This window comes from Eucalyptus grandis, chromosome 1, assembly GCF_016545825.1.
Source record: "Eucalyptus grandis isolate ANBG69807.140 chromosome 1, ASM1654582v1, whole genome shotgun sequence".
Classification (NCBI taxonomy): Eukaryota; Viridiplantae; Streptophyta; class Magnoliopsida; order Myrtales; family Myrtaceae; genus Eucalyptus; species Eucalyptus grandis.
The window spans coordinates 33,920,802-33,941,894 of record NC_052612.1 but is presented as its reverse complement, the minus strand read 5'-3'; the positions used below and the strand labels follow the sequence as shown (position 1 = coordinate 33,941,894).

The 21,093-nt window shown below is 43.5% G+C and overlaps 3 protein-coding genes across 3 annotated transcripts; 2 read left to right on the top strand and 1 right to left on the bottom strand.

The window, feature by feature from the left end:
- Positions 1 to 455: 455 nt before the first annotated feature.
- On the top strand, positions 456 to 2,702 carry LOC104434276 (transcription factor MYB61). Its single transcript, XM_010047241.3, has 3 exons — positions 456 to 957; positions 1,116 to 1,245; positions 1,351 to 2,702. Exons 1-3 carry the CDS (start codon positions 825 to 827, stop codon positions 2,330 to 2,332), a joined length of 1,245 nt encoding a protein of 414 aa, XP_010045543.1. The 5' UTR covers positions 456 to 824; the 3' UTR covers positions 2,333 to 2,702.
- A 3,330-nt stretch (positions 2,703 to 6,032) lies between these two features.
- Positions 6,033 to 15,390, top strand: LOC104434265. Its single transcript, XM_010047233.3, has 3 exons — positions 6,033 to 6,143; positions 13,804 to 14,785; positions 14,896 to 15,390. Exons 1-3 carry the CDS (start codon positions 6,033 to 6,035, stop codon positions 14,979 to 14,981), a joined length of 1,179 nt encoding a protein of 392 aa, XP_010045535.2. The 3' UTR covers positions 14,982 to 15,390.
- Positions 15,391 to 16,453: 1,063 nt separating this feature from the next.
- On the bottom strand, positions 16,454 to 20,841 carry LOC104434254 (pectin acetylesterase 3). Its single transcript, XM_010047226.3, has 12 exons — positions 20,147 to 20,841; positions 19,602 to 19,684; positions 19,288 to 19,417; positions 19,111 to 19,184; positions 18,641 to 18,727; positions 18,445 to 18,569; positions 18,297 to 18,357; positions 17,999 to 18,052; positions 17,799 to 17,876; positions 17,282 to 17,387; positions 17,047 to 17,192; positions 16,454 to 16,842 (listed from the first exon to the last, which is right to left on the bottom strand). The coding sequence occupies exons 1-12, from the start codon at positions 20,361 to 20,363 to the stop codon at positions 16,732 to 16,734; spliced, it is 1,272 nt and encodes a 423-aa protein (XP_010045528.2). The 5' UTR covers positions 20,364 to 20,841; the 3' UTR covers positions 16,454 to 16,731.
- Positions 20,842 to 21,093: the final 252 nt, after the last annotated feature.

Here is a 21,093-nt window from a genome sequence, read left to right as displayed (position 1 = left end):
GGAAGTTTTAGCCCTTTAATCAATCAGGGTTTTTGCTTGAATGATGATGGCGAGGGGGGGCTTGGGGCTGAGAATGCACAGACATTGCCCTCGGTCTATGCCCTGCTTTTAACGCCGTGTCTGTGCAGATTTGTCAAAGCGTCTGTAAAAACGCCATAAATATCATGATTCAAACTTAGGTCGCAAGCATAAGAGATTAAGCATCTTTCCAAATTCCGCTCCTCTGCAAAAGAAGAAGATTATAATAATAAAGTATCATTTCGACTCAGGACCCACCCCCGCAAGGGCAAGCTGACAATTTAATTCTCAGGCCCCCTTAACGGAACTACTACTTTGCAAACCAATGTCAATTTACCCTGATTCTCACGTTTCAAGAAAAAGATCACATCTTTAGGACGAACCCTCTGCTTTTTTCTTCTCCATGTTTTTCTACAGGGTGGGGGTGGGGGGGAAAAGGGAGCAAAATTTAAATGGAAGACCGAGAAAAGTCTGGTGCCCATTTTGACCGTGGCTCCTTTCCCCGTGGTCTGAAGGGGCTCCCCTCCTGACGTTAAATTCAACTGCCGTTCGCAGCTGCTGCTTCATTTTCTCTCTCTCTCTCTCTCTCTCTCGCCCTCTCTTTTTCTTCCCTGTCCTGTTTCTCTGTGCTCACATCTTTTAATATCACACCGAGGCTGGAATTCTGCCAGGAGCCGCCTCTGGTGCTGGCTGACATTTCACCTAGAAGTCACAAAAACTTTGTAGTTACCATTTTCGGAAAGATTTTGAGGAAACACGCGCAGAGGGAGAGAGAGAGAGTGGAAGAGAGAGAATCTAGTCTCTGGATGGGGAGGCATTCTTGCTGTTACAAGCAGAAGCTCAGAAAAGGCTTATGGTCACCTGAAGAGGATGAGAAGCTTCTGAGGCATATCTCTCAGTATGGCCATGGTTGTTGGAGCTCTGTCCCAAAGCAAGCCGGTACATTGAGCTCCTTCCTCTGCTTTTCGCTTTTGAAAAAGTCGGCTTTTTGGGTCAACTGTGCAGTTACAAAACGAATGATTCTTGATGAATTTTATTTGCAAAGTCCCTGGCTTTATTATCTCTAGTAATTATTTCAATGTGATGGGGATTGGCAGGTCTACAGAGATGCGGCAAGAGCTGCAGATTGAGGTGGATTAATTACTTGAGGCCCGATTTGAAAAGAGGGGCGTTCTCGCAAGATGAAGAGGACCTCATTATTGAGCTCCACGCTGCTCTTGGGAACAAGTCCTGCTCTTTTCTTGATTAACCATTCTGCCTCTCTTTTTTTTTTTATTGTTCAATCTCTGTTTTCGGTTGGGTTTAACAGAATCTTTGGTGGGTAATCCACAGGTGGTCGCAGATTGCAGCAAACTTGCCTGGCAGAACTGACAATGAGATAAAGAACCTGTGGAATTCTTGCCTGAAGAAAAAGCTCAGGCAGAGAGGCATTGACCCTGTGAGCCACAGGCCTCTCTCTGAGGTTGAGAATAGTGACGACAAGGACGCAACGTCAGGGCAGACCCAAGATAAGGTCTCTCGTGGGTCAGTTGAATTGCTGAGCCAGCTCAATCCACAATTCTCAAGCTCCACGACAGCAAGGAGCAGTAAAAACAGCAATTTGATGGCACCAACATTGAGCAAGGACACAGTTGCAGATGGGTTTGTGAGCAATCACCAAGAGAACTCGATGATGAACAGTTGCATCTCAGACTTTGTTGATAATTTCTCTCTGCAACAATTGAACTACTCATCAAGTGATTCCAGATTTTCTAATCTCTGTTTCACCCAAACGGGCAGAGCACATGGAAACACCATCTTTTCCGACTTCAATTCGAATGTAATATCTGCCATTTCTCCTCCCTCATCTAACTCTTTATTCCCTACTGCTTCAATGGGCTTCAACTTCAAGCCATCTAATGCTGTCCCCTCGGCGAATTCGACTTCAAGCGCTAGCACAGGAACTGCAGATTTTCACAACAGTGGCTCCTACTTCGGGAACAGCTTAGTTTCCTGGGGATTGTTAGCAGATTGTGGCTCGCCAGACAAGGAGGGATCGACTTCGATCCATCCATTGGAAGTTCACCAACCCGGAGACTTCAAGTGGGCTGCCGAATATCTCCAGAACCCTCTGTTCATGGCGGCCGCGCTGCAGAACCAAGCCCAGGAACAGTCCAATTTGTACAATCAGATAAAGCCAGAGACCCAGTTTCCTCCAGACCATTCAACTACTTCCATGTGGGATCATCTACAGGGACATGAATCCTTGGACAATTCTTTGAATACGTGCGGCAAGGATATCCAGAGATTAACGGCGCTACTCGGACACAATTAGATAGAGGATTATATTAGCTGATGGAGCCTCAGCTGTTGAAGCAGGAGGGGATCATTTGATTGGTGGCGACTTGAGAATTTGCAGATTGTTATTTGTTACAGGTGTGGACTATAATTTTTTTTTTTTACCCCTTTTCCTCTTTCAATGTACATAGTTCTGATACAAAACATCTGCATCCCCTTGCCTTTTACCTATATTTGCTTTAAGAATAGGAGGCCTTGCTCTGTTTCGGCTTCATTGCTGTTGAATAGAGAACATGATGTTGCATTATTCCTGGGTTTTTTGAATTTGTGGTGTTCTTGCATCTAACTTGTGCCTCTGTCATCATCGGGTCCAAAAAGAAGAAGCAGAGGTTCTTCATTTCATGTCATATGTCTGACCTTTTTATCGTTATACCAATGTTATTTCATTTTTGCTTTCTTTGGTGCGACATCAACATCGATGCTAATTTCCCCTGCAGGGATTTCCATCCAAACCCATGCTCTAATCTATTCTAGAAACTGCAAATTGATATCGAAGAACTTAAATAATTTATCCACCGTACAGAATTTCATTGTATTAAAACAAAAGCACGATGATTTCACTAGTTTGAAATCTCTCTAAAAAACGAATTTTTTTTATCATGTAGTAAATCAATTTAGCTCCCTTTAAGAAAAAAAAAACAAAATATCTGCTTAAGTTCTCTTCTTTCTGAAAAATGAAGCACTTTTTTCTTTTGCCAAGATGGAGAACAATTAGGAAAAAGAAATGGCTGTCTATCACTGTTCTATCACTGTCTTCACGGGACGGTAGACCATCTCAACCTTTATCACGGCAGCGTCACTTTCCATCCCTCCAATTTCGAGATAAATTCTCTAGAATTCGGTCATCCTTTCGGCTCGCCTCTGATATGGTAATCAATTTACTGACACAGTCGTAGACCATAACTACAATTCAAACGAACTAATTATACTTGAATCATCTGACAAGAAAAGCGGCAGCACAACTTCGCGTATCGATATGGCACGTTCGTCGTTCATGGATATGTCTGCGGCGTGCTCATGTCGTCTTGCTGCTGACGCGCGCGAAGCCTCACGCGGACGTCGAGACGTAAAAGACGAGCAATAGGAGTTGAACTGTCAAAGTTACCGCACGTACGAGGGAGCGCAGAGAGTGCCGCTACCTTTGCTTTCTGGAATCTTTATGGGTCCGTACGAGGAGATAGCGACCTCCATTGCCGTGAGATGAGGACCATTTATGACTTGTACCAGTCAAAAGGCACCGACACCAGCGTTGCTCATCATCAAGAAGCAACCTCGGGAGAAAATGAAGGAGGAAAAAAAATCAGTAGATGGTAGAGTAGGGGTCACCCAGATGAAGAAAATGCTCGCTCGTTCCATACTTATCGACTCCATACGCAACTGAAACAGATGGTTAGAGAACTTTATGACGAATCTCCACGAAGAAACCAAAAATTGAGCAGTGATGCTTAGTCACTGAAACGTAGGCAGCCGTCAAAAGATCCACGAGTGTCGACCCGTGCGCACGCCGGAAGGAAGAGAAAATTCACCACCAAACTCCGCATTGGATGCGAGTTGAGGGATATTCTAAGCTGACTCTCTCGTCATCAACTGTGTTTCGGATCGACTGTAGTTTAACTAACGCCAAGTCTTTCTTTATTCCGCAAAGTTGAAAAGAAAGGGGGAATTCCAAGGAAGGAGAGACGCAAATGCACGGAATGCGACGGCAGAGCGAAACAGAGAGACGACTCTGGGAAAGCAACCTCCCTCGCATGAACCTTGCGCAGCTCGTGTACGGGAAGATGACAAACTCGGGTTCGGTTCAGTTCGGTTTTTCAAAACGAAACGGCTCGCGATACCTACTTCATCAGTTGAATCTTCAACCATAACATTTGAAAAAAAAAATCCCATCTTGTGCCGAGGACCCACCTTCACATCTGACTTAGGAACAGCTCTCATTAACTCGCCACTCCCCCCCCCCGAAATCGTCCATGCTGGTGGGCAGTAAGTCAAATGATAACTATTGCCCATTATTGCCAGGACTTCTTGCTTTCCCAATGGCGGAGTCAAACGTGGATCGTGTTCTCGAATGATTCTTCGATTTCGATAAGGATTCGTTCTTGTCGATGTGACGGTGATGATCTCTTTGGTGTTTCTGTCCGGGCAGGGGTTTGCCGATGGGTCGAAACTTTGCAGCCCGATCCCGGCCCAGTTATAAACATCTGGGCCGCAGCAGCAGCAGCAAAAGAGGATCAGCAATTTTTCCGTGTCTCTTCCAAGCTGCTATCCCGAACCATAACTATGGGCGATCCTATGGTTCCTAGTGACGTAATGCCTTCTATATAATCTTTCATTGTTGGATTGACATGTAACGGATCTCGATTGTTCGATCGATCTCAATCTGAACGGTTGTGATTTTTTGCTTTCCAGTCCAATAGTAAGAAAGAAACACGAGAGGCACGGTGGTCCCGAGGACCACCTACACCCGTAAATTCAACTTTCTTGCGATTTTGCTTGATTTAGCTACGTCCCGGAATCACCCATGTGAACATTAATAATTGGAAAGCGATATAGGCCGTAGTCATTTTAGAATCTCCTCTAGCTATATCTTCTCCTTCTTCTTCTTCTTCTTCTTCATATTTTGTATACTTAAATCTTCTTCAAAACATCCTAAAAGTTCCATTTGTCCTGCCAAAAAAGAACTTGGGAACTTGTTTTCAAAGAAAATGATTTTACTTTTCTTATGTTCGCGTATATCTTGCGAATAATATGAAAGCTAGTATTTATTTATTTTTGTTACGGAAAAATTACAAAACACACATTTGAAAAAAAGTCTCAAATATGCCCCTAGGTCCTGAGTTAGGGCTTTGAGCACTCGGACACCTGCCAAGTCGGATCCTGGCCGAGTGCCGGGGTTCCGAGCCCCACGAATTCCAGGATCCTGGGCTCAAGAAGCCTGGCCTTAAAGGGCCCAAAGCCCAAATTGGAGTGGGCTCCGAGCCCTCCAATACTCAACTCCCCTCCACGCCGCCAATGTTCGAAATTATCGATGCTATCTAAGTCGGAAATGCCCCGACAATATTTAATATATATTTCGCCGCGAAATTCCTTAAGGAGGGAATACAAAAGACAAGCAAGAAACGACGACATTCCTCGTATTCGAAACCCAACCTTTGACTCGGTCCGGTTCCAGTCCAAGATCTCCAAAGTCGTACGTTGCCCAACCGAACCGAAACACCATCTTCCTCGAGAGGCTAAACCACTTCCTATTCATAAAACAGCGACGCCTCTTCCTTTGGACGACAGCCACCAATCGTCGCTCGACACGTCGCTGCCCCGAGTTTAATTACGATTTCCCCCCAACTAAAATAGATTATCTGGAATTTTGCATTCGATTTTTCCCCCGAACGTCGTTCAAAAGCTCCTGCCGACACACCTCGAGCGTCGCCACGTCGCGAGAAAATTTCAGAGAGGTCCCGTGGAGGAGGAGGAGGAGATCTCGCGGGGGGCCCCCGCAACTTTTTTATTTTATTCTATTTTGGCCCCCACTGTTTATAAAATGTGACAATATCGTCCCGAGATCGCGAAGAAAAGTCCGATTAGTGGACGGTGGGGGAGATAATTAATCCTAAAAATTAGGGAGAGAGGGAAAAGGCGGTTTGCTCTTTTCCGTGTTAAAACAGTGGCATTCGATGTTAACAATGTTGTGGGGTTTAGCTTGTGACTGCGGTTTTGGCCTCGTGTCGCCCGATTCCGGGACGAATCCCGCGTTGGAGAGCTCTAAACTTTTTGGTGATGAGATCACGTCGATAGTAACTTGGCGAATTGAAGGGTTGAGGTTTTTAAATGGTGGGTTGGTTGAAAACTTTTTCGCGATTCCAACGATCGATGACGCGCGAACAGGGGTTAGATTGGAAACGACGCAGATATTGCATGAAATTCTGTTGAATCGGAAGGCGGATTGCGTCCTCGGTGGTCGTACTTGCTCGATGACTGAATTTGAATATGGACTAGCTAATTGGGACAAATAAAGTAAGTAGAGAAAGTAAAAAGAAAAAAAAAAGACTTAGGAGATAAGGGCAAAACGCGTTTAGAAGTTCAAATGCAAATTGTTCACTATTTATGTGTTTTTAATAGTGCATTTGGTAACTATTTTATTTCCGGATATAATTTATGATAAAAAATTATTATTTTTTGGTTACCATAAATAATCTCTATGCATTTTAAGACATTTGGTAACTATCCAAAATTTATGTCTTGAAATAAAATTACGTTGAATACTGTTATCAAAATTTATAATTCAAACCACAAATCATTTTCTAATAATTTTATCATCTTTTTCTTTTTTTTCTTTAATTTCTCTTCTTCTTCGAGTTTTGGTTGGTCATCAGCCTTGGGATGACCAGTCATTGGCTAGACGAGAGACAGCAACCTCACCAATCCTCAGCAAGGCTATGCCTCATCGGTCGAGCCTCACGCCTTGTCAATTGAGCCTTGGCTAGGCAAGGGGCCTCGCCTAGATTTGGCTTAGTAGAGCTCACGCCAGCTAGGCGTGGCTCATCGGTGGCCAAGAGGCCTAGGAGAGGCTCGCCTCACCAATGCTAGGTGAAGCTCATTGGTGGCCAAGGGAGGCCCAAGTGAGACTCGCCTAGCCACCAGTAAGGCTCCCACTGGCGAGGTCAAGGCCCGTTGGTAGCTAGGCGAGCCTCTGGCAAACTTGTTGGACCTTGCCTAACTAGTTGCTAGCGACCAACAACAATGGTTGACTACGGCAGTGATAGAAGAAGAACAAGAAGAAGAGAAAAGAGAAATAAGAAATTTGAATTGCTTGATTTTGGAATTATTTTTGGGAACAAGTTTTTTTTTTACCCCTGGGTTTATTTTAAATTTATTCCCATAAACAAAATAATAGAATCAAACGTTACTTTGTAAGTTACCAAACGCATCTTAAATGGACCATTCCGTTATGCATTATGATCTTCTATTAATGTCTAACCATTTTGAGTGCTATTTAAGGGATGGTTTACGACCGCACTCGATTTCTTAGCACCGATTCTCAGCAACTATATCTTCTTTAAGTCAGTTTTTAACTTTTTTGGACATCAACGGATCGTCGTTATGTATTTCGCTTGGATTCTGCCGATTAGAAAATTTATTATTGGAGAACATTTTGCTCATTATTCAAGGTTGGGTTACTTAGAAAAACGAGTCAATAAAAATATATTTTCATAATCAATAGAAAATTGATGCTTCAATTCCAAAAAATCATTTTCCTCTTTTAAAAATCAGAAATCATTTACTAAAATACAATTAGGCATCGGTGATCAAATTTCAGCTCCGGCACTAGCGCCCAGCTTCGTTGAGGTTGGGCTTGAAACCCCGATTTTCACGCCCGAGTCAGTCTGGAGTCCTTGACCCGCGGACTAGACTTTCTCTAGAATGCACGTGTGAATGGATCGTGTTAGAGAAATTTCATATCAAAAATTTGATGTGGCACGAAATATCATAATTAACTCATAATTCATCAGCTTAAACTTTTAAGTAAAAGTAGGTATAACTAGATATGTCGACAAACTCGGACTTGAATCTCGCTCAAAAGGTATCGAACTTTCACTGCCCACTCCCAGCACTGAGGATGCCGGCCCCCTGCACAAACTGGTCCAGCCAATTAATGCAGAGGGAAACGTTATCTAAACCGGTTTAGCTGGGGAAGGGGAAATCTTCCGATGGAAGAAGCGGAGACGTGCGAGCAAATCAAGCGACGCGGCTGCTCCTCGCTCCTCGCTCCTCAGCCGTCCCTTTCCGCCGGGCCCTCTCGACAAAACCTGGCCCTGTTATGTGTTGTCGCGACCGGGTCAACGCCATCCGCGGTCGGCGCCCGGCCACGCTTTACTAAAAGGCTAAAAGCCCAACGGAAAAGTTTTTAAATGTTGGTTAGGAGAGTTCCCGGAGACACCCGTTAAGACGCTGTTCACGAGTTTTTAAAAAAATTCAGTTGAAGGGAATAATTTATTCTTTTATCATAGCCACATTCGTGGGTCTCTTCATATAAATATGCATATATGTGTATCTTTTAAATTTTATCGATACGGTCCTCGGAAGGCTTTGATACACCGTATATTCCTATTTGATCATCCTACAAACAAGTATAATTCTTCTTATTGATTTTGCCGAGATTTGCTTGGCGACGAAGAAATGTCTTTTGCGGAATTTTTTTTTTCGAATTTATTAAGAGGATAGGGGTTCTGTGGGGATTTCGAACGGGAGTCTTACCGATGGAGTACAATCGACAAGTATGCTTCAATGGAATTTAATCAATAACAAAGTGTAATGACATTAGAAAGTTTAGCCGTTTAGTCGATAACAATGAGTGATGATATTTCGACATTGAAATTTAATAAATGATGAATATTTGAAAGTCACGACATTCTAAAATTTAATCGATGATAAATAAGATTTCGGGATTTAAAAGAATATTATGTAGTTATTTAAAGCTTATAATCATCGAGTGTAGATAGTTACTGAATTTGAAAAACATAACTTCCTAATTCTATATTAAAACCAAATAAATTTCGTGGTGCTTATATATATAATTTCTTATTATCTAGTTATCTAAAATAGCTTTTATATATATATATATATATCGTTACTTGGCCATTACTTCTCGATGTCTTTATCACTAGATAACTATGTTTGCCGTAGATAACCTCTTTGGTTATTGATTCTCTTCGATTGTTTCATCAATAGCTTCTACTGTTTGTCAAGCTATTATTATTAGCTAAGTCTATTGCTCACCAATCATAACCAAAAATTGGTCATTTTATGGATGTTGACACTTATCTTTTTTTAAAATAATGCAAATTCATGAACTAAATAGGGCACGAACCTCCACATTAGTCCGGTTTTTCAGTTACAGAATCCGTGAGGTTTGAAAAGGAAATTATCAAGGATTATTATTCGAATCCACATGATTTTGTAAATCTCATCGATTCAAAAATTAACCTCACAAGAGATATCTCTATCCAAGTTTCATCATTTGTGCAATTGAGTCGTACTATTAGCCATGACCATCGGTGTGCCGATGTGGCATGCTGACCTGGCATTTTTTGCTGTTTAAATGTGAAATATAAAACTTAATAAATTCAATAATTAAAGATTCAGAAAAGGCAGAAGTTATTTAAATAATTTAAACCATGACACCTTATTAACGCGATAATAATACTTATCATCTTTTCAATTAGATTGAAAGTAGATCTACTTTCAAATCTGAGGTATATATTCCTTTGTAAATTTCGAGAGAATATACAAGTGATGCTGCGACCGTGGAGTTCATTTTTCTAAATGAAATTAACTATCTTATCGTATTTTTTTTTTAAAAATATAACAAGCTAACAATAAAATCAACAAAAAGGTAAAATAAACACACAAACAAAAAAGAAGATGATTTGGATTAACAAACTAATTTTTGACCATAAAAAAATCCAAACCGATACATTTATAATAAATTTATCAATCGTTAGTTTCCGTTAAATTGCCGAAATTGAATAATATGTAACATTTGATGGTGCATCAATGTGAGATTTTGTCTTATTTTTATCACATATGTACTTGGTTTGTGGTCTTTAGTGATATTAATCAATTTCAATGAAATTTAATGAAGAGTAAATTTGTCATCAATTTGAAATTTTTCATGATATTAACTATTTACAATAATTTTTTGAAACTTATTAAAATCATTCATTATTTATGAAACAAACCTTATTCTAGGTTTTCAATTTACTCTATTGAATTATCAAGCATTATTCGACAACAGAGGTTATATACTCTTCATATTCACATTATCTTCCTTCGCCTATAGGTTAAATTTCCGAATTTTCTAACACGATATCGGTCCTTCTCCTTTCCCATGTGGGTCCATCTCCATTAATCAAATCCTAGGTAGGTTTTACACCCCTTTTTTATGTAGTCGGGAGAGATGTACCGGTCCACGGGCGACTTTACAAGCTACACTTTTTTCATCTTCGACAGGAAAAAGATAAAAAAAGAGGAGCACACTTTTTTCATCAAAATATCCGAAAGGCCAAAAGACGCGTGGGGGAAGGGAAGGGAAAGGGAAAGCTACGTCTGCTTCCTTCCTCTGAGGTGGGACCCACCTTTACTCCGGGGGGCGCGCGATAAGCACAGCACAGTGCGTGGGGGCGGAGGAGTTAGGGAAGTGACGTGGCGCGCGAGCGGTGGGCGACGTGGGGCCCGGCGGGCCCGGCGGGCCATGACGTGTCGCATTCCCGCCCTACGCCGAGAGAGCCTGCTTATAGTGTTATCGTCTCCAGGTTCGGTTGGGGGATCGGATCGACCAACGGAGGCGCGGACACGTGTCCCCCCTTCCCCGGGTCCCGCTCCCGCCCACAAAAGCGAAAAACGCGGTTTCGCTGACGTCATCGGGCGCCAACACAGCGCGTGCGGCTCGTGCGGGTGTGGGACTGGGACTGGGACTGGGAGGGAGAGGGGGGGCCTCCTTATCTGCTGCCGAAACTGCCCCTCCCGTTCTGGAACGTTCCCTGGTCCCACTCTCCCAGCTGAGCGGCATCGGAGGGGCAGTTTTGGGACTCCGATCTTGAGTTCCGCGCAATAAAAATACGCCACGTGCCGACCTTTTTTGTTAATTAAGATTGTGAAAGTTGTCAATTGCCACACAACTTATCCATTCGGACGTAAACTTTTTCAATTTTATTTGCATCACGACGGTCTCCTAAAACATGCCTCATTAAATTAGTGATAAATAAAATTATCTAATTACCCCTCCCTCATTCACCGACATTACCAAAAATTGTAAATGTGTCGCCAATTAATTAGTGATATTTTTTTGATAGGGTTAATACCCTAAAAAATCCCAAACTGGTACACTTGTGACAAATTTACCCAAAACTATTTTTTTGACCATGAAAAACCTCAAATTGGTACACCTTCGACAAATTTACCCCGATTGACTGTTAAAAATCCTAAACTAGTATATTTATGACAAATTTACCCCAAACTAATTTATTCGACAATAAAAAATCACAAACTTGTAAATTTGTGACAAATATACCCTCTCCTAAATTGGATTAATACCACACAAAAATTACAAAAATTGTAAACTGTGACAAACGAAGCTTAAAATCATAAATTGGTATATTAATTAACTAATCACGTGTCATTTAACTTAATAATTTGATTGTAAAATTTAACGAAAATTAACAAGTGGTGAATTTGTCACAAATTGTGTACCCGGTTTGGGGTAAATTTGTCACGGGTACCCGGTTGGAGTTTTCATGGTCAAAAATAATTTGGAATTTGTCACAAGTGTACTGGTTATGATTTTTTAGCATTAACCCTTTTTTGATATCTAGGGAACTCCATACAATCTGGCCGTGTAGGATAATCCCTGAGCCGACGTTAGCGGAGGACCCACCACCCTAACGTCGCGTTTAAGATCCCGTGCGGCTAGCGAAATTCAACCCCCTCCACTTTCGTTAGTTTCATTAGAGAGTCTTATTCAATTGGACCACCGCAGGCGATGGTTACGTATTGTATATTTATACAGGCAATTTGAGTGAAAAGATTGTGTCTAATCGTTCCTTGATGTTTTCAAAGCAAGGAGTTGTTAAATTTGTTCAAAACAAAAAATTGTAAGGTTTTGAATCTAACATAGGTTAGAATCTCTACCTATCTAATGTGATGTGGTTATGTCATTGTTTCCTATGCACCCAAGGATAAACATTGGAGGAGAAGGGCGGACGATGACGCGTGAGATATTTCAATATTTAAATGTATAAAGTGATTAGATTAGTCGTTTTAGAACATAAGAAATATATTAAAATATTAAAATAATAAATTATATATTTATCGAATGGCTCAATTTAAAAAAAAAAAATTGATAATCATCTTGTAAAATCTCAAACCACTTCATCCAAATCAAGATCTTCCATAATCATGAATACCCTCTACAATTTTGGATTCCTCCCGTCCAATTTCAGAAAAGAGTCCTTCCTCCTCCAGTCTCATCCCCGTGACTTCCCTGCTTTTATATTTATATTTATTTATGGCTTCCTCTCTTTTTCTGGTTTTTTTGTAGCTATCCTCGTGATTAATAGGAGTCAGAAAGAAAGACAAGCAGACAGAGAGACCAAAACCAGAAAAAAGCGGCACGAGGGGGCGCGTGAGGCAAATTTATTGTCGTCGTGCGGGCCAGTGTTGTCGTGTCCTGCGAGCTCGTGCGCACACGTCTCCATCTCCCTTCCCTTCCCCTTCCCCTCCCCTCCCGTGCTCCTCTGTACTGCCGGCCTCGCCCCAGTCTCCCCCGGTCCACTCTCGGCGGCGAAATCCCTCAGCCGTACCTCGCATCATCGCCCGCATTTAATATCGCCGCCCACTGTTCCGAACGCTTATATTACTAAAATGAAGATATGATTTGATACTTAAAGTCGAACATTCCAGCGCTCCTTAATCTATCGAATTTATCCTTAGTTTATGAACCCCGTTCAAATTAGGCATATTTAGATCTACAAACGAATTCGATTGAAGAGATATTCAGGTGGATCGAGACTAGGGATCGACTTTGATAAACTAACCCACCCCGCATCCAATCTAATCCGATCGAATGACATTCGAACGCTTGGTCATAATTCACGCACGTAAGACGTCGGATTATCCCAAGTGATGTGGAGTCAATAACACGGAAATTATGGCTAAAGAAACCCTATTCTCGATGGTCCTCACCTAACCCGTCCATCTTCCTAGGCTCTCATCGGATATTTTCGAATCAGGCATCTCTAGATTTACAGACTAATTCGAATAAAGGAATATGCAGATGTATCTGATTAGGGTTGACTTTGGTGGACCAACTCGATCTGCCCTACATCCAATCCAATTCGATCCAAACAAATGATATTCGAATATTCAGCTATAATTCACGCACAAAAAACGTCGAGTTGTCCAAATTGACATGGTGTTATAACACGGAAATTATGGTTAAAGAGACCCTATTCCGAATGGTCCTCACCTAACCTATCCATCTTCCTTATTCCTCGTTATTTATCTTCGAATGCGGAAAATATGAATAAACAAATATAAATACGAAAAACCGATTTAAATAAATGATCCCGATAACCGAATCGCAAACGGGACACCTGGCGCGGGGAGGGGGGCAAAACCGGAAAACCGGGAAGAATCCCCCGGGCCGGAACCCCGTATAAATAACGACCCGTTGGATCGTTACGGATCCCGTTGCAACTCTCGCCTTATCGAGAACCCTGAGAGAGAGAGAGAGAGAGAAACGGATGACTCAACGCATGCCAACGCTGCTACTGCTGCTGATAACTCTCTTTTAAAAAAAAAAAAAAAAAAAGAAGACTGTTCATATCCCTTACTCCCCACTTCTCACTCTACAAACTCTCATATCCTACTCCCGCTCGCGGCTGTTTCTCTCTCTAGAATTTTCGCAATCTCTGCGCGTATTCGGTGAATCGATCGGCGGATTCGCTCCGGCGGAAGTTCCGATCGCTCGATCTCCCGCGGTTCCCGTGGCCATGGCTTCCGGCCAGACCGTCTCGACGATCCTCTACTCCTCCGTGCCGGACGACGACGTCGAGTCCTCCGACGGCACCGACGACCCGTACCTCGACGGCCAGCACCATCTCCAGGCTCGCAGCAACCTCTCCCGGCTGTCCGTGTGCAACAGCAGCTTCTCCTGCGCCGACGACGAGGACGAGGCGGACGTGTACTCCGATTTCTACGGCGGCGGTGGCGGCGGCGGCGGCGGGGGGAGGCGGCGGGGGAGAAGGAGTGGTGGAGGGGGCCGCGGCCGTGGTGTCGAGCTACCTGGCGAAGCTGTCCGTGGAGAGCTTCGACGGGGACGCCGACGAGGAGCTCTCGGACGAGAAGGAGCGGCTGCGCGGCTTCGGCAGCGTGGCCGAGCTGACGTCGGACTCCGACGAGGAGCCGGAGTGCTACTCGCTCCCGGCGACGCCGCCGCGGCGGAGGAGCCGCGGGGTGGGGTCGGCGAAGCGGGGCGCGGCGGGGCTGAAGGAGTACGCGAGCGAGAGCGAGGGGCGGGCGGCCGGGAGTGCGAGGAAGTACGCGAGGAGGAGGATCATAAGGGAGAGGTTCGCGAGGAGCGGCAACAGCTTCAGCGAGGAGAGCGAGAAGCTCAAGAGGGACGAGCATTGCTGCTACAGCTTCAGTGGGGAGAGCGAAGGGGGCGGCGGGGGGTTGATGGTGATAACGAGGCCCAAGGGAGGGCGGAGGAGCCTGTGCATGGACCTGGAGGAGGTGAAGGCGTGCCGGGACCTGGGGTTCGAGCTGGAGCACGAGCGGATGGTGGAGGTGCCGAGCCGGCTCTCGATCAACGGATCCCCGCTCGACACGAGCAGTGGCGGGAACTCTCCCATCGCCAATTGGCGCATCTCGAGTCCCGGTAAGCACCGATCGGTCGAAGCCGTTCTCTTTTTTGAAACGAGCAAAGGCTTAGATTATACCTCAGATTGTCTAAATCAACGTACAAATTGAAATTGGACGCGCTTGCAGGTGACGACCCGCGCGATGTGAAGGCACGGCTTAAGGTCTGGGCGCAGGCGGTGGCGATCGCATCCACGTCGCGGCACGGCAACTGAGTTTTTTTTTCCCACTTGGCTGATCTTTTTCTACTATAGTTTTTCGTTTCCGGCTTGAAATTCCTCCTCCTCCTTTCGAAATTTTTTCGTTGTTTTCGGTTTTTTCATTCGTGGATGGTCGAGATTGAGGGAGAGGGTCCTTCGATCTCTACTCTCTGCAAGAGGAAGAGAGCATCTTTCGCTTTTTAGGGGGGATTGAATTCGCCAGAGCTTTGGCGTGGCGTTTTCCTTTTTTCAGCAGCCAGTCCTCTGGACTTGGGTTCCAGGGACTGGTGCGGTCTTCAGGGGGTCTTTGGCGATCCTGAGGTTGTTGATTATCACTCATCACTGTTCATCACTTTCTGTACATATATTATCATGTCGATCGGCTGTGAATACAATAAGAATTCGTGTAGGTAAAAGATCGATCCTTTTTCTGGGTCTTGCTCATTGACCAGTGGTGGCGATTCGAGCGATCATTCCTCGGGACCCAAAAGAAAACATGACCTTTCGTTGCGTTTCTTCCTCTGCCCCTTTTGTTTTGACTGCATTCCGGAAAGAGCGAAGGGTCTTTTCTATTCTCGGGAGGTTCACTAGGCCGAAAGATTCTCGGAATCCTGTTCCCTTTTCCAGATTCCCGAGAGAATCGGAAACTCGTTTTGGGCAAGCGATGATCTGATCTGGTGGAGAACCAGGGGAAAAAGAGATGACAGGCGTCGCGATTCTCGATTCGGTTTCTCGGGGGGCGCGACAGCACCTAACCGATTTCCAAAAATCTAAAGAAGGGGTGAGACTGTCGGGTAGGTGGATTGGATGGACGGTTTTTGGTATGCGTTGTTGACTGACTTGCGAGGCTAGCGGGTAGAGACTGACATTCTGAAACGACGCCAAGGAACGAGATAAGCAAAACGTAGACTGATGATAATTCCTTAGGAAGCGGAATGGTACCCACAATAGGAATTCCCATCTCTGGAAAAGAAAAGCCATTGGAACGAGGAATAGGCATTTTTGTAATGGTAGACCGCTGGTTGCAGAGACTCGTCTTGTCGGGGGGTGGTCTCATGCGTTCGGAGATAGATGCATTCACAAATCCTAATTCGTAACAATGCATAATGCCAGACCAATCATCGACCTCATGAAAATTTAGCTCCTCCCCGTAGAGTTTAGGTGAACCTTCTGTTAGGTTCGGAATGTCTGTATAGTCGGGTCGGGATGTATCGTTTCCCGTCTTTTGTCCGCATGGGCAAAGAAATGGAATCGTTCTGTGTACTTCCATCTCGATTACGAAGTGAGTTCTGATGAGCGATGCTGCAATGCATTTCATCCTCGTTTTGTACAAACCCTCCGTGCCACTTTGGGACTTGGAATCTGCCGGATGATGCGGCGAGAGAATTGATCGTGGATATATATAGGTCATACTGCTCCTCAAGAGTCGCCATGAGCAGATGGAATGCGAATCCAAGTCCTTTGCTTGGATCCTTTAAAAAGGCTACTTAAATAAGACCAAGTGACAAAAGCATAAACATTGTTTCAGAAGAAATAAATCTTGTTTTTACGCACAAGAATGGAATCCAACATGACTTTTGTCTTGAGTTCTCGAGTTCAATAATAACAATTCAGAGAACTCTTGCCCGAAACAATGCATTTCGTCTCAGTCTTCCTTGGTAATAATTCCTTCTATGTTTCTGTCATATATAAAGATGTTGCTCTGCCAATTTAGCATGAACACCTTATTTAACCAATCTTGCAGTCTTCAGAAATTGCTAACAAGTTAGCGAGTGAAGTCCAGATTGTGACAGGTCTTGTCACAGGGGTAAGCGCAATCGATGGCTTTAACAGTCTCTCTATCGAAAAACCAGTCTCCTACGGACTCTGCAACCCCCTGCATGAGAAGAGAATCGGGATGTGAATGCACATAAAATTAATTAAATGCATTTGGAAGCTACGGCCTCTCGGCAACATTCATGTGAGAACTAACAACCCTCCCATAAAGAAAAAAGGAAAATCTCAAGTCTGCATGGCACCTCCTGCATACTAATTAGGGCATATTGTTACATTCCTAAAGATGTTCGCTTGCTTATCATACCTTATTTCCAATAAGGGGAGAATCGCTGGCAAACCATGTGTCCTGTCTCTCAGACTGGCAATGAGCAAAACAGGAATTGATAAATAAACCATTTTGATCAGACCTCGAGAAAGTGTGTACTGCTTCGAGCATTTGGTTCCTGAAATCTGCATTATCAAATGGACAAAAGGGAAGAACCCATTAAGTATCTGAAGGCTGCCTCAATGTATTAGACTGCATAAACAAATCAAATCACCTTGAAAGAACTCTATCTGTGATGAATTACAACGTTCATGGTTCATTTTGCATTCAGACCAAGTGCCATGAGGATCAGCTGACCGTGGAGCCAAACTTTCTTGGACCTGTTGAAAACATTTCAAGACTTTTTCAGCAACAGAGGGGCCAGGAGAGCAACCGTACCAAGACGTGGATTTAACACTCCAAAAGAGTAGGCAGTGTTTAATTTTACGAGATGTTCAATAACCACTCCTTTATGCAGTAACCCTGTTTTAATTTTACCAGTGAAAAAGAAAACAGTTGAAACCATGCATCTTCAATCGCTAACTTATATTTTATACATTTTCATATATCTCTGCCTCTTGAATGTTCAAGGTAGGTTCAAGGTAGCAGAGGAGCAATACTGGTTCAACTTCATTGACAGCATTGCCGTTTGAACCATATGATGGCCCTCTCAAAACTAAATGAAATACTAAAAACAGGTTTACCAAGTACAGTTACCACAGGGAAGAATATACAAAACAAGACAAGCTTACCTGCCACACGTCATATGCGGCATTTAAAAGAAACAGCGGAGTCTTAATGTTTGCAACCAAATTCTGCGGGAAGAAGCACTGAGAGAGAGAGAGAGAGAGAGAGAGAGAGAGAGAGAGAGAGAGAGAGAGAGTAAGCTAGGGTTAATCTGCAAAAATGCTGAAATTTTCCATAGTAAGTATAGAAATTAAGAGAAGAGTACCAAAGTTGGATCCAGATGGCTGGTACAGGTACTAGGCAGATTTTCTTTCACATCCTAAAACAGTAAACCAGAATTATAAAATTGGAAAACTGAGATATGCAAAGATGACAAAGTTATTCAATTGTTCATCACCCAAACTGATATAGAGAAAGGAGTTACTAGCATAAATTACCACACCCATTACGTTAACATCTAGACTAGGCCCAAATGAAGAATTCTTGTAAAATCCATTAGCATCAGTCACAAATAATCCATAAAGGAAAGCTACTATAAATGTCAAGGAGCAGTGAAATGCAACCTGCAAGGTGACTACACCCTTGAACATATTCCGAAGAGCACGGCCTCCAGAAACATCTACTCTGCATTGCGAAAGAAGATTCTCAGTCAAAACAAAAACTCCAAGTCATTTGATGAAGACATTTAGGAACCAGAAGAGAGCTTCATACGCATCAAGAAACATCCCCGCATCACTTAGGCATTTCACTTTGGTAGTCTTTGGGAATAAGCCGCCAAACTCGTCGCAGTGCAATATTGATGCTAGACCCCCAGCAGAGCATCCAGAAAGAAGAGCCTACGAAAATCTGAGGATGAATTGACTGAAGCTGAGAAAGGCTGAAAGCAATTGGAGAAAGTCTCAAAAACCTGATCAGCATTCTTCATTCCCTTGGACATCAACTTGTCGATTGCCGCCAACCAGATTTGCTGTCCTCGAAAGTAGAGCTTCGCATCCTGAAATGATAATAATAAATTCAGGTAAACTCCCAAAAAGTTAAATTGCTTTTACGTTTTGATTTAGAAAACACACACACACCCATGAGTGAACGCACACTTTAATGAGCGGGCCATGCACACATGAGTTGTATTTGCACTTGGTGGTAATCAATGACTTGCTTCCTAAGGATTAGAATGCAGCCAGAGGAGGTACTGTATACAGGGAGATGATTGAAAGTTCCGCTATAATGTGCCAGCGGGCCACACACGAGCAGGTGTGCTCATGAATCATTTAAAGCTGGCCTAATATGTGGACTCTTATGACTGTATACTAAGACAACAGCAGTAATCATTTCTACGGAACAATAGAGAATACAAAAGCTTAAAATCTTCCAACCAACCTCATCCTGGCCTGCTCCATTGAAAGAAGCCCCATCGCAGTACCGTATCTTTACTCTGTTCCAATTGAAAAAATCTGCCAGCAAAGCACAATCGCTCCATATGACATTTCCAATTTGAATAAACTATAGCGAAGAATCGTTTCAAGTCGGATTGAATAGTCAATAGATTTCCAATACCAGGGTTTTCTTCAGGTTTATTACTCAATATTCCTGTGAAAGGCAATTGCTTCTCCATAAACTTTGATGAACCACGGCGAGTAGTTTTCCTGTAAACGCAATTCCTCACTGTATTGCACCATCCCCCACCCTACATCAATGTAGGACAACATAAAATGGCTTCCAGAAAATGAAGAGAGACAAAGAATCAAGAATCGGGGCTTTATGAAGAACTGAATAAAAAAATCAAGCAGAAACGAAGATATAAGTTTGCAAAATTAACTAGCTTAAGTACGCTCTTTTAAATCATATAACACGAAGTCTATTCAACAAACCTCTAAATGGACGAGCCAACTGTTTGCACCAGATCCGGAGCCAGGGTGAAGATGATAACCAGGCAATGTACCGTCTAAGCAGACTGAACATTGTAGAACAAGATTAAATAAGAACCTCCAACATCAAATTTTTCAGCTTCCAATATTATCAAAAGCACCATTATAAAAGAAATTTTTTATCTCCATACAGTGAGCTCAAACAAAAAGGGAAAACAACCCAATTGCACGAGGATGATGGGAATAGAAAAGTGGATCGACCAAAATAAAATCTCCAAGAAATAACAAGCCAGCCCGTCCTAGTTATGTGTACAAAATAATCAATTTCTTGAAAAGCGAGAACAGATTTTAAACCCGGGGACAAAAAATAATGCGCCTCAACAAACAAGAAGGGCCAAAATCTTGTAAACCCGGAAGTCGCTTACGGATGAAGCGAACCCAGACACAACATACAGAGAAACACCAACATTCTTAACTCCAATTCCTACACCACTCACGAGCAAAAAATCATTAAAAAAAGGGGGGGTCAAGAAAATCTAAGAAAGTACCAGCTCCTTTGGCAGCAGCACCCTCAATGAGAGTGAGGCCGACCAGGACAGGCTGCGGCGCGGCGGGCGAGACCGCATCGCTCTCCACGTAAGAGAGAAGCCCCTCTCTTTCCCCGAAATCCTGAAGACGCTCCCCAGATCTGCACGACGCAAACCCGAAAACGAAACACAGGCACCATCCCAACACCACCGTCACCCCTCTCAGGTTCACCTCCATTCTTGCTTCTGCCTCTCTCTCTCTCTCTCTCTCTGCGCGCAGGTTCTCAAGAACCCAAAGAACCCTTCTTTCCTGGGCACTTTTCCCACTGCTAGCTAGCGCCTCACTCGCGCCCGGGACACAATCATTCCTCGGCGGGTTATTATTATACGGGGGGAAAAAGAGAAGGCCACAAAGCCCAAGGCGTGGTTGTCGCTACTTCGACACTCTCATCGCGGCGTGATTTCTTTCCTTTCTTTTTCACCCTTTTCCATTAGGAAACTTAATAAATGATACGTCTAAAATGCAGGCTCTTTCCAAAACTTTGCAGCTGGCGTTAACTCCCGGATTCTGCCTTCCTTGATAGGAGGAGACCATGAAAATTCACGCCAAAAACACGACCTCAAGAAATGGGATAAGGCAAAAGCTTCATTCATCAGCTTCCACGGCTGAAAAAGAGATTTCCGGTTTTGTTTTATTAAATGCTAATGTGGATGGCGACGGGTGCCGACCGCCGCCCTGTTGTTTCATTGGAGTGCAACGGAACTGGAAAACGATAAAAAAAACAGCGGTCTTCGTGTGAACAAGGATCACGCTATGCACAGAGAAACCCGTGTCGTCTTCTCCTAATTCATTTCATAATCTCTCTCTCTCTCTCTCTCTCCTTAGCATGCGCTGCCGATGCATTAGGAAACCAGACGCCATGTGGACCTGTCTGAATGGCCGCATGGCCGCACTCGATGTGCCTCGA

Coding starts and splice junctions, on each gene's coding strand:
- LOC104434276 (XM_010047241.3), top strand. CDS start 825: ATGGGGAGGCATTCTTGCTGTTACAAGCAGAAGCTCAGAAAAGGCTTA. Junction 958..1,115: donor CTCTGTCCCAAAGCAAGCCG/GTACATTGAGCT, acceptor GGGGATTGGCAG/GTCTACAGAGATGCGGCAAG. Junction 1,246..1,350: donor CACGCTGCTCTTGGGAACAA/GTCCTGCTCTTT, acceptor GGTAATCCACAG/GTGGTCGCAGATTGCAGCAA.
- LOC104434265 (XM_010047233.3), top strand. CDS start 6,033: ATGTTGTGGGGTTTAGCTTGTGACTGCGGTTTTGGCCTCGTGTCGCCC. Junction 6,144..13,803: donor GTGATGAGATCACGTCGATA/GTAACTTGGCGA, acceptor TTCTCTCTCTAG/AATTTTCGCAATCTCTGCGC. Junction 14,786..14,895: donor TTGGCGCATCTCGAGTCCCG/GTAAGCACCGAT, acceptor ACGCGCTTGCAG/GTGACGACCCGCGCGATGTG.
- LOC104434254 (XM_010047226.3), bottom strand. CDS start 20,363: ATGGAGGTGAACCTGAGAGGGGTGACGGTGGTGTTGGGATGGTGCCTG. Junction 19,185..19,287: donor TAAACCTGAAGAAAACCCTG/GTATTGGAAATC, acceptor CTTTGCTGGCAG/ATTTTTTCAATTGGAACAGA. Junction 17,877..17,998: donor GCCATCTGGATCCAACTTTG/GTACTCTTCTCT, acceptor TCTCTCTCTCAG/TGCTTCTTCCCGCAGAATTT.